The following is a 12,189-nucleotide window of genomic DNA, read 5'->3' on the forward strand; positions in this document are numbered from 1 at the left end:
TCTAATGGATACATGGTATTTAATGTAAGATATCTAAATTCTTAATTCTAAATCTCTTTGAAATTGATTCTCTTCAATGTCCCGCATTGGTCTCTTCAGCTCCAAGCGACGCTGGTCTAGCGGAGGTTTGATAAAGTGGCCAACAATTAGGATGTATCACCCATGGTCAGCCTACATACTCTTTGAAATGATACGAGCTCTGCTTCTTTTAAGCGATTCAAAACCAGTGCAAATCTCACTGGAAATATCAATCAACTTTAAAACACAATTTCCAATGTAGGTTCGCTTGCAATGGAACTCAAAATGCTTCTGAGTCAGAAATAAATTGAGGACATTTATGATGGAGGCGTGAGGCATGAGATTACAGAGCAGGTTAGAAAAGTGCCAAGGGGGGGCTCCAAAATTATGTAAAATTATGAGAGGCATAGATAGGGTAGATAGTCAGAATATCTTTCCGCAGGGTGGGAATGTCCAACACCAGAGAGCATAGCTAGAAGGTTAGAGGGATACATTTTAATGGAGATGTGCCAGGCAAGTTTTTTACACAGAGAATGGTGGGAGCCTGGGACACCCAGCCAGGGGTGGTAGTGGTGGAGGCAGATATAATAGTGACATATAAGAGGCTTTTCGAAAGGCACATGGAAGCGCTGGGAATAGAGGGACATGGATAATGTAAGGGAGATCAGATCAGTTTAACTTGGCACCATAATGGCTGTCGGAAGGGAGAGTGTACACTGGCGCGGTTTAGCTGCCGCTGCTCTCTCTTCACATTGTGTTTTCGATTTTTTTGTCTTTGGATCAAATTCTGTCTTTAATTTGTGTATTGGTGATGTCTTTATTATTTATTTTACTCCGATGATATGTTTTTTACTCTTGTTAAATTCTGTAAGGTGTCCTTGAGACTTTTGAAAGGCGCCCATAAATAAAATGTATTATTATTATTGTTAAAAGATTGCGGGATGAAGGACCTGTTCCAATGCTGTTATGAGGTGAGTGGGGCACGATTTAGTACAAACCCAAGGGGAAGCATTTTCACTCAGAGGGCTGTGGGTAAATGGAATGAGCTGCCAGAGGAAGTGGTTGAAGCAAATACTATAATAGCAATTAAAAGACACTTGGACAGGTACATGGATAGGAACGGTTTAGAGGGATATTGGTCAAATGTGGGGAAATGGGTTTAGTTTAGATGGTGGATTTTGGTTGGCATGGACACGTTGGGCCAAAGGGACCGTTTTATTTGTTTGCAAATCATCAGTGGGGGGGGGGGGGGAAGATATTGTCAACATTTTAGGTACAAATCCAACATCAGGAATAAGAGTGGAGCGAGAAGTGAGCCAGTATAAAGAAGATCTTTTAGCAGCTCAGAATGACGATATTGCTTCCCTGTGTGTGGGTAAAGCATCAAGCTACAAAGTAATTCCAGATTCTCAGGAGCTTGGGTGCAACAATAAAGGGAAGATGGGCTCGATTTTTTACCATAAAGAGAAATTCTGTGGTAAGCCAGTTGAAGTTCTCAAATTTATTAATTTTAAAACAGATCCAGGCAGTGTTCAAAATGCCAGAGACAAAATCAAATCAGGAAACTGGGAACACAAAGGAGAAAAAAAATGGGACATTTCCTGACCCAAAGGATGCAAGATAAATACAATAAGGGTCTAATGAAGCCAAGAGAGATCAGGTGTATTTTAGAATGATGATTGAAAAATAGGTTCCAAGTTAGCTGGCATTTTAAGAAATCAAGATGACTGTTGAAATGCCAGTGAATCCCTTGGAACAAATATCCTTTCCTTGTCTGAAAAGGTCTGACCTTTACTGGAACGATAAGAAGCAGAGAAATCCAGCATGGACACACAGTGAAATTAACCATTTTTCCTTATTGCAACAATACTTAGGTTTTCCTTTAACCTCCTGCAATATTATGGCCGCTTACTTCAACAAAGAATTTAAAACATATTTATTGAGGTGCCCATGATTTGCCCTTACTAAAGACCATCCCTCAGTCTTACATAGAACATAGAATGGTATAGTGCAGGAACGGGCCCTTCGACCCACAATGTTTGTGTGTGAAATAGTCATCCTGAGCCTACTGACATTCTACACTTATTCTTTGTGGACACTCTCAATCACTCAAGAGGTGTAAATAAGGCAGATAGGGAAGAGGAGATTATATCATCAATGATATCCAAAAAGCCTCACGATTCACAGTAGACTATGTCTACGTCATGACATACCAGTGGCTGAGCAGCGCAGGGTAGCAATCTGGCCTGCGGTGGTGGTTATTGAAGGTTCTTCTGCAGTGACCTGAGGAGTCTGAGGGGTGGAGGGTGAACGGTCGACTATGACCTCCACCTGCGCCTCTGTTGTGCCAAACATATTTCTCGACCTGCAGGTGTAGGTTCCAGAATCCTGCAGCCGGGCAGAGGATATCTGAAACAGAAAGTTCAGAAACTGGGATTAGACTGGCACAAAATTCAGCAGTACAATCTTAGTATTTGAATGTAGGCAGAACTGCAGATGCTGGTTTACAAAAATAGACACAAAATGCTGGAGCAACTCATTAATTGAGGAAGGGTCCCGCCCCGAAACGTTGACTTGAAACGTTGCCTATCCATGTTCTTCAGAGATGCTTCCCAACTTGCTGGATTACTCCAGCACTCTGAGCCTTTTTGTATTTGACTGTTTCCCCCTCTTTTGAGGTACTAGTCTTAAATTATTAAAAATGAAGTAACACAAAATGAGTGTGTTTGGTGATCACTCATGGTAGTGGTCTGACAGATCTAAGGAAAATGTACAACAATGAAGGCAAAGTTGGGATAAAGAGTTGACTTTGATTGGGCCAGTTTAGAGTTGGTTTAACTTGGTTCTTGTTTTATGGTTCAGATTGTCCTCGTTTTTACACACTGATTCTATCTGCTGGAGGGCACGGTTTTCTCTGTAGTGAAGGATGAAGTGTTGGGTTTACACAGTTCGGGACTACATCCCAGTATGCAATGTTGGGATGGTGCAATTACAACAGAATATTCACTCAAGATGTTTCCAATGGGAATAGCAATTGGACATTTAATGAAGAATGTCAATACATAAAAGTGATCCTAACATGACCATAAGTAATAAGGTTTTGCTGCAAGTTAGTATGTGCAAATGTAAGATTTTAAGTAGATACATAATTAATAGTAGATTTAATTGAGATTTTTAAATGATACTTGTTTTGATATTCTGCGGAATATAATGGCTTTTCTTGGTGCTGTTATGCTTATACATTTGGAGACGCAAGGGATTGCAAATGATATTTGCACACCACGAGACTTAAGCATTATCAAGCACAGCCTGGATCGGTTATGGGTTGTTAGGTGGCAAGAGACATCTGAAGGCCTTTTTGAGGACATTCTAAGATAATGTTTAAAGTTCAAAGGTCACTGGATTTTCAACTTCAAAGAAATTCTTCATAATTCTGAGAAACAAACCAGCCGAAAGCCAGAATTTGCTGTGGAGTTTGTTAATCCAACCATCAATTCCGTAGACAATCTCGGTATGATTCTCTACTTAAAGATGCAGTTTAACTGACTGATCTACAGCTGATTGCAGTGCAAGGTTACGGACATTGTGCCAGCAAATGAGGCTCTACATAAGCAGGGGCACACTGCTGAGAGTATTTGCTGACTTCATTAAAAGCATACCAACATCTGCACTGCATCAGCGCAAGCTTGCTAATTTCCTTGTACTGCTGACTTTATAAATAAATGTAACCAGATGTTTTAATGTGGAAATAAGTGAAGTGTATATTCTATGCTCCATGTTCATCTGAGGTGGACACTGCCACTTTAATTAATCCAATGACAGTCTACTGACTGTGGATGTAGGGTCTGTCCTTCGCACAGAGCAGCCTCTCTAATGTCTACTTTCTCTTTGTAAATGTAACACTACAACGATGTAACACGACAACGATGTAACACTGTAGTTTGTGCCCTGGTATTTTTCTCTTTGCACTTCTTGTTGTACTTGTCTATGGTTTGTTGTACTTATACTTAGCATGATTTGATTTGACTGGACAGCATGCAAACAAGATCTTTCCATTGTATCTCAGTACAGGTGAAAATGATAAACCAATAACCAGCAGGCTCCAGTCACCAAATGGAGCCTACTGTTACTTGGGGCAACTGGAGAGAGGGGAATGAGAGTTATGAATCATAAATAAAAACATTCGGCAGGTCAGGCAGCATCTGTGGAAAGAGAACCAAGGCGAATGCTTCAGGTCGAAGACTTTTGTTGAGGATCAGTTTGTACTCACTGTCAGGATGGGCTCGCCTTCCTTTGGCTGCTCTCTCCCCACGTTGTTACTTGGCCGGCCACCAGACCGATGCCAGCTGATTGTCGGACGAGGCTCTCCCATTCCAATACACTCCAGAGTAATGGAATCACCTAAACCTAGTCTTACCGGACCTCTGGGAGAGACGGACACAGTGGGCGGTCCTGGCAACATAGAACAGGGAGAAAACACACGATGAAACAGACATTATCAGAAAAAGACGAAATGTGGAGGAAGGAACTCCAGATGCTGGTTTAAACCGAAGATAGACACAAAAAGCTGCAATAACTCAGCGGGACAGGCACCATCTCTCCAGACTCCCGCTGAGTTACTCCAACTTTTTGTGTTTATTAACAGAAACAGGGATCACTTTGGTAGAGCTTCTGTGCCAGAGATCCTGGGTTCGATCCTGACCTCAGGTGCTGTCTGTGTGAACTTGTACATTCTCCCAGTGACCATGTGGTTTTCCTCTGTGTGCTCCAGTTTCCTCCCACATCCCAAAGACGTACGGGTTTGTGGGCCAAAAGGCTTCTGTAAATTGCCCCTATGTGCAGGAAGTGGATGAGAAAGTGGGATAACATAGAACCACTGTCAAGAGTCAAGAGTGTTTTATTGTCATAAGTCCCAGATAGAACAATGACATTCGTTTGTATTGAGCACCTTCCAAATCTGCAGGTTGCCCCAAACTCCAACATAGGCTAATAAACTGTTCTCAGTAGTGCTTTCACTTTGGCAGTGTATGGAAAAGCATACAGAAAGATTGCAATTAGATAAATAACCAGTTTGCTATTTGGGTAGAAACGTGCTAGGGATAGGTGTTTTAGAAAGAAGTGCAGATGCTTGAAAAATCAAAGGTAGACAAAAATGCTGGAGTAACGCAGCGGGTGAGGCAGCGTCTATGGAGAGAAGGAATAGGCAAAGTTTCTTGACCCGAAACGTCGCCTATTCCTTCTCTCCACAGATGCTGCTTCACCCGCTGAATTCCTCCAGCATTTTTGTCTACCATGGGATAGATGTTGGCCAGATTCCTCAAAGAAATGCAAACCTTCCCCTCTCATGGTGCCCGGGAATCCTTTATATTATATTGAGAGAATGGACAGCTTCTTGTCTTTGCCTCTCATCTGAGCGACTGTGGCCCCAACAGGGCAGCAGCATTTCAGTGAGGAAGGGCAGTGATAACTTGGAGTGGGGCTTGACCCACATCTTGTGGTGTGGTAGTGAGCACTCCACCAATAGATCTGGTCTGTCACTAAAGGCCCTGTCCCACTTCCACAACCTAATTCACAACCTCTGCCAAGTTTGCCCTTGACTCATACTCGCAGCATGGTCGTCACGAGGTCGTAGGTAGGTCGTAGCAGGCCGTGATGCTAGTCGTAGGTACACGTGGCATCAAGTGGGTCGGGGCGTTTTTCTAGCATGATGAAAAATGTCCACGAGTAAAAAAGGTCGTGAATTAGGACGTGAAAGTGGGACAGGCCCTTAAGTCTACAAAACAGGTACGTGGTGAGAGAAAATACTAATGTAAAACAAAAGAGAGAAACACTATAGAACTGGCAGCATGCAAATCGTTGTTGTGTGACAGACTACTGATAATGTGTAGAGATAATTTGATAAATGGAGATTACGGCTTTATAGACTAACAGCTTTGTACCTTGTACAATCAGAGTCATTATGCTGAATGCTGATCCAAATTGATTCCGCGCTATACATTTGTACTGGCCTTGGTCCTCCTGACGAACTCTAGTGATTGTTATCATGGTGCCGTCACTACTGATCTTCATGTTGTCTGAAATACAAGGCAAGCGGGAGAGATGTTAAGACTTCTTGCTGCAGCATTCAATTGCTTCAGATTTTTTTTTGAAAGATCAGGGAATTGGAGGCTATGAGGAACTAGCGTCATACAGAGTGGAAACAACTTGCCCACACCGTGGCCCATCTATAATAGCCCCACCTGCCTGTGCTTGGCCCATATACCTCTCAATCTATCTCATCCATACATATCCTAAACCCAACCTATCCAGTATGGTAGGGGGGATCTTATAGAAACGTACAAAATTATTAAGGGGTTGGACAGGCTAGATGCAGGAAGATTATTCCCGATGTTGGGGAAGTCCACAACTAGGGGTCACAGTTTAAGGATAAGAGGGAAGTCTTTTAGGACCGAGATGAGAAAATCATTTTTTACACAGAGAGTGGTGAATCTGTGGAATTCTCTGCCACAGAAGGTAGTTGAGGCCAGTTCATTGGCTATATTTAAGAGGGAGTTAGATGTGGCCCTTGTGGCTAAAGTGATCAGGGGGTATGGAGAGAAGGCAGGGATGGGATACTGAGTTGGATGATCAGCCATGATCATATCGAATGGCGGTGCAGGCTCGAAGGACTGAATGGCCTACTCCTGCACCTATTTTAGTCATGATCAGATTGAATGGTGGGCCAGGTTTATGGGGGTATCTGGTTTATCCCTACTATTTTTCAGTCTTCTTGACTGTTGCGTAAAAAATTCCATTGTGCATTCAGGAAATAAAGTAATCGCTGAACGATTCCACCTTCATTGGAAAGTGCTGAAGAGCAAAAGAACATTAGGTCTCTTACTATGCTCAGCTGCTCCTGTACACTCATTAGCAGCTGGCCACAGGCAGTCACTGGCCTGTATCATACACAGGATCGCCAGTCAGAACGTTTAAAGGCTAACATCATGTTTGTTGACAACTCCAACTCTGCTCCACTTAGATGCACCATCTTATATGTAGTGTTTAAGAGGGAACTGCAGATGCTGGAGAATCGAAGGTTACACAAAAAAGCTGGAGAAACTCAGCGGGTGCAGCAGCATCTATGGAGCGAAGGAAATAGGCAACGTTTCGGGCCGAAACCCTTCTTCAGACTGATCGGGGGCGGGGGTGGGTGGGGACAAGAAAGGGAAAAGGAGGAGTAGCCCGAAGGCTGGGGGATGGGAGGAGACAGCAGGGGGGCTGAGGAAGGGGAGGAGACAGCAAGGACTAACAAAATTGGGAGAATTCGATGTTCATGCCCCCGGGGTGCAGACTCCCCAAACGGAATATGAGGTGCTGTTCCTCCAATTTCCGGTGCTGCTCGCTGTGGCCATGGAGGAGACCCAGGACAGAGAGGTCGGAGACGGAGTGGGAGGGGGAGTTGAAGTGCTGAGCCACCGGGAGGTCAGCTTGGTTATTGCGGACGAGCGGAGGTGTTCGGCGAAACGATCGCCCAACCTCCGCTTGGTCTCACCGATATAGATCTGCTGACATCTAGAGCAGCGGACGCAATAGATGAGGTTGGAAGAGATGCAGGTAAACCTCTGTCGCACCTGGAATGATTGCTTGGGTCCTTGAACGGAGTCGAGGGGGGAGGTAAAGGGACAAGTGTTGCATCTCTTGCGGTTGCAAGGGAAAGTGCCCGGGGAGGGGGTGGACCGAGAGGGAAGGGAAGAATTGACAAGGGAGATATGGAGGGAGCGGTCTTTGCGGAAGGCAGATATGGGGGGAGATGGGGAGATGTGGCGAGTGGTGGGGTCACGTTGGAGGTGGCGAAACTGACGGAGGATTACTTTTTGTATGTGACGGCTGGTGGGGTGAAAGGTGAGGACTAGGGGGACTCGGCCCTTGTTGCGAGTGCGGGGATGGGGAGAAACGGGGACGGGGGTTCCCCTCCTCCACCATAAATGAGGCTCGCACCAGGGTCTCTTCCATACCCCGCAACACTGCTCTCTCTCTCCCCATCCCCGCACTCACAACAAGGGCCGAGTCCCCCTAGTCCTCACCTTTCACCCCACCAGCCGTCACATACAAAAAATAATCCTCCGTCAGTTTCGCCACCTCCAACGTGACCCCACCACTCGCCACATCTTCCCATCTCCCCCCATATCTGCCTTCCGCAAAGACCGCTCCCTCCATAACTCCCTTGTCAATTCTTCCCTTCCCTCTCGGTCCACCCCCTCCCCGGGCACTTTCCCTTGCAACCGCAAGAGATGCAACACTTGTCCCTTTACCTCCCCCCTCGACTCCGTTCAAGGACCCAAGCAATCGTTCCAGGTGCGACAGAGGTTTACCTGCATCTCTTCCAACCTCATCTATTGCGTCCGCTGCTCTAGATGTCAGCAGATCTATATCGGTGAGACCAAGCGGAGGTTGGGCGATCGTTTCGCCGAACACCTCCGCTCGGTCCGCAATAACCAAGCTGACCTCCCGGTGGCTCAGCACTTCAACTCCCCCTCCCACTCCGTCTCCGACCTCTCTGTCCTGGGTCTCCTCCATGGCCACAGCGAGCAGCACCGGAAATTGGAGGAACAGCACCTCATATTCCGTTTGGGGAGTCTGCACCCCGGGGGCATGAACATCGAATTCTCCCAATTTTGTTAGTCCTTGCTGTCTCCTCCCCTTCCTCAGCCCCCCTGCTGTCTCCTCCCATCCCCCAGCCTTCGGGCTACTCCTCCTTTTCCTTTTCTTGTCCCCACCCACCCCCGCCCCCGATCAGTCTGAAGAAGGGTTTCGGCCCGAAACGTTGCCTATTTCCTTCGCTCCATAGATGCTGCTGCACCCGCTGAGTTTCTCCAGCTTTTTTGTGTAACCATCTTATATGTAGTTCAGGGGATCTCTCTCTCTCTATCCCTTATGTCCTGTTGCTAACAGAACCCTTTGTAGGAAGGAACTGCAGATGCTGGTTTAAATCGAAGATAGACACAAAATGCTGGAGTAACTCAGTGGGACAGGCAGCATCTCTGGACGGAAGGAATGGGTGATGTTTTGGGTTGAGACCCTTCAGTCTGAAGAAGTGTCTCGACCCGAAACGTCACCCATTCCTTCTCTCCAGAGATGCTGCCTGTCCCGCTGAGTGACTCTAGTATTTTGTTTCTAAGTTCGATTCTAACAGAACTCTGCCTGGATTGTTGGCCGGTACCTTGTTGGTTTTCATGAGGTGTCTTCCACACGATGTGGAACGGCCGAGCTCCCTCTGTGACTTGACACTGAAAGACGACGTCACCGCCTTCGATTTCTGTAACATCCTGGGATCTGGTGGTGATAACAGGTAACTTCTTCCCTATACAACAGAGAAAAAGTGAATTATATCCCAACTGTTGCAGTTTAATTAAAAAAAACTACCACATTTGTGCTGGAAAGAAGGCAAAAGCATCCATCACATCACAAGCTTTTTTCTAAAGCATTCATCACATTTCCATACAATGACAAATGCAATTGGGGCAGCTGAGTACTTCTGAATTATAATTGTCCTGTTAAAGCAATAGCTGGCAAAATCTCTCAAGCAGCAAATATTTAAACAAATAATTTTTAGTTTAGTTAAGAGATACAGTGTAGAAACAGGCTCTTCGGCCCAACAAGTGCATGCCGGCCAGCGATCCCTACACATTAACACTATCACTCACACACACACACACGACACACGACACACGACCACACACACACACACACACGACACACACACACACACACACGACACACACGGGACAATTTACAATTATACCAAACCTGTACATCTTTGGAATGTGTGGGAACCCAGAGCACCCGGTGAAACCGCACAAATTCCATACACCCATAGTCAGGATTGGACGCGAGAGTCTGGAGCTGCAACTCTACCGCTGCGCTACCATGCCGCCATTTCTTCTGCTTGCTGATCCACATTGATGACTAGTGTTGCAGGTGCATTGAATAGCTCAGAATGGACGTTGCAAGACCATTGTGTCTGCAACTGAGCTGTCCAAGAAGTCCCACCCCTCTCCATACCCTGGCATTCTGTTCAGTTTTCCCCTGAAGTATTTATTCCATTTCCATTTGAACTTTACTACTGAATCTACCCCCTCTACCTTCCCTTACATCATGTTAAAGACCACGGTCGCTCCTTCTCTATGAATAAGTACATTTTCTTGTGTTGCCTGCTTCCTTTGTTAAATGCCACACAAGTGTTTGTGTGTAAAGCGGGAGTGCCATGGGGTTGTACTGCCTTGAAATGGTCCTTTCAGCCCACACAGCCTACACTGACTGTTGCACCTGTTTACACTAATCCCATTTACTCAGATTATGTCCATAGTCTTCTGTGCCTTCAAATGCTTGTCCAGACGTTTCTTACATTCGTGAAAGTTAACATATTTTTTTCCACAAACTATTTAATGGACCTCATGAATTGAGGATGTATTCCCGATATCCCACTCTATCTCGTTGCAACTCCACTTTATTAAAATCTGTATGTTCTCTGTAGCTGTAATACTATATTCTGAACTCTCTCTCCTTTCTTTTTCTGTGCTTCCTGTTGTACACATGTATGGTATGATTTGCCTTGATAGCATTCTGTTTCTCGGTAGAAAATGACAATTATAAAACACATTTGGAGCAGGCAACACGAGAAAATGTACTTATTGATGAAGAAGGAGCAAATGTGGTCTTTAACATGATGAAAATCCTCGTACGTTGCAAAACATACTTGGCGAATAAAGTGTGATTCTGATTCTGAATTAACACTGACCAATTCCCTCACTTACTTTCCCATCTTTCTCCTTCTACACAACCACTGTCGCCCCACCTCCCCTCCACCAATTCTCGTGCCACCAACCTACAGAAGGGACAATTTACATTGGCTAGTTAACCTCCAAGCAGTAAGCCTAGAGTATACAAATTCCATATCACTGCATCAGGATCAAGGTTGAACCTGGGTCTCTGAGCCTCAGAGGCAGCAGTTCTACGAGTCCGAAATATCCAAAAAGTACATATTTAGCTGTGATGTAGTTTGGGAGGTTGTGACAAAAAATGCTTTATCAGTGGCAGCCTACTTTGCTTCTGTCTCCAATGTAAAACCGCTGAAGATCAGTTAAAAACCTGCCTCCCATTTAACATGTAACAAGGCAAAACGGTAAAACAAATGGTGTAATAAAAAAATGACTGATCAAATAACAATGAAGAAGAATTGAGCTGCATACGTACTGGATGACATGGAGGTGACAGACACTGAGAATATCAGCTGCTCCATTCCATACGTGTTCTCAGCACGGCAGACATAATCCCCCATGTCATCAGGGGTCACTTCCAGGATTCGCAGCAAAGAGCCCTGCGTCTGTTCATCGTGAGGAAAATCATAAGATTTTGTCATACTATTATAAACTGACACAGACAGCTCCAGTGAGTGGAGCCAACATCATCTCAACACTGGCTGGGCTGCTATCCAGAAAGGTGTTTAAAGTTTAGAGATACAGCGCGGAACCAGGCCCTTCAGCCCACCGAGTCCGCGCCGACCAGCGATCCCCGCACTCCAACACTATCCTACACATTAGGGACAAATTACTATTTTTTTACCGAAGCCAATTAACCTACCAACCTGCACGTATTTGGAGTGAGGGAGGAAACCTGAGCACCTGGAGCAAACCCACGCTGGTCACGGCGAGAAGGGGCAAACTCCTTACAGAGTCAGGATGGAATCTGGGTCTTTGGTGTTGTAAGGCAGCAACTCGACCGCTGTGTCACCGTACCGCAAATCCAATGCCCGGGTTGTGATTATCCTATGCAACCAGTCCTCCTGGTGATGTGAGCCAGACTTATGAACCGTCCACATCAATTATTATTTGTATGGGGTCCTGACATTGTTGCAAAGACCTGCATTAATTGCATTGCCCTAATTGTCCTTGAAATTGTAAGAGATGGTGGGCTGCCTCTTGAGCTGCTGACTCCCTTCAGGTGAAGGCACACCCATGCTGTTGTTGGGCATGTAACATCTGTAGGCTGTAAGACTAAGGTAACATGGGCCAAGGCAAGGGCTGATAAGTGGCAAATCAACATTCCTGTTACAGAAATGCCAGGCAATTACTATCTCCAGCTGTAGAGAGTCTAATCTAATATACATGGCGCACCATGGTATCACCATCACTG

At 45.3% G+C, this 12,189-nt stretch overlaps 1 protein-coding gene across 7 annotated transcripts in view; it reads right to left on the minus strand.

The window, feature by feature from the left end:
* Positions 1-12,189, minus strand: part of hspg2 (heparan sulfate proteoglycan 2) — a 350,599-nt gene that overhangs the window by 52,161 nt on the left and 286,249 nt on the right. For all 7 annotated transcript variants that reach the window (XR_008725893.1, XM_055659492.1, XM_055659493.1 and 4 more), the window contains 5 exons: positions 11,251-11,380; positions 9,218-9,358; positions 5,958-6,092; positions 4,289-4,470; positions 2,232-2,427 (listed from right to left, as the gene is read on the minus strand). Coding sequence is in view for 6 of the 7 variants with exons in the window: in XM_055659492.1 (XP_055515467.1) it covers positions 2,232-2,427; positions 4,289-4,470; positions 5,958-6,092; positions 9,218-9,358; positions 11,251-11,380 (784 nt within the window). In the remaining variant the exon portion in view is untranslated. The remainder of the gene's footprint in view (positions 1-2,231; positions 2,428-4,288; positions 4,471-5,957; positions 6,093-9,217; positions 9,359-11,250; positions 11,381-12,189) is intronic.

The sequence above is a fragment of the Leucoraja erinacea genome, chromosome 30 (assembly GCF_028641065.1).
Source record: "Leucoraja erinacea ecotype New England chromosome 30, Leri_hhj_1, whole genome shotgun sequence".
Lineage (NCBI taxonomy): Eukaryota > Metazoa > Chordata > Chondrichthyes > Rajiformes > Rajidae > Leucoraja > Leucoraja erinaceus.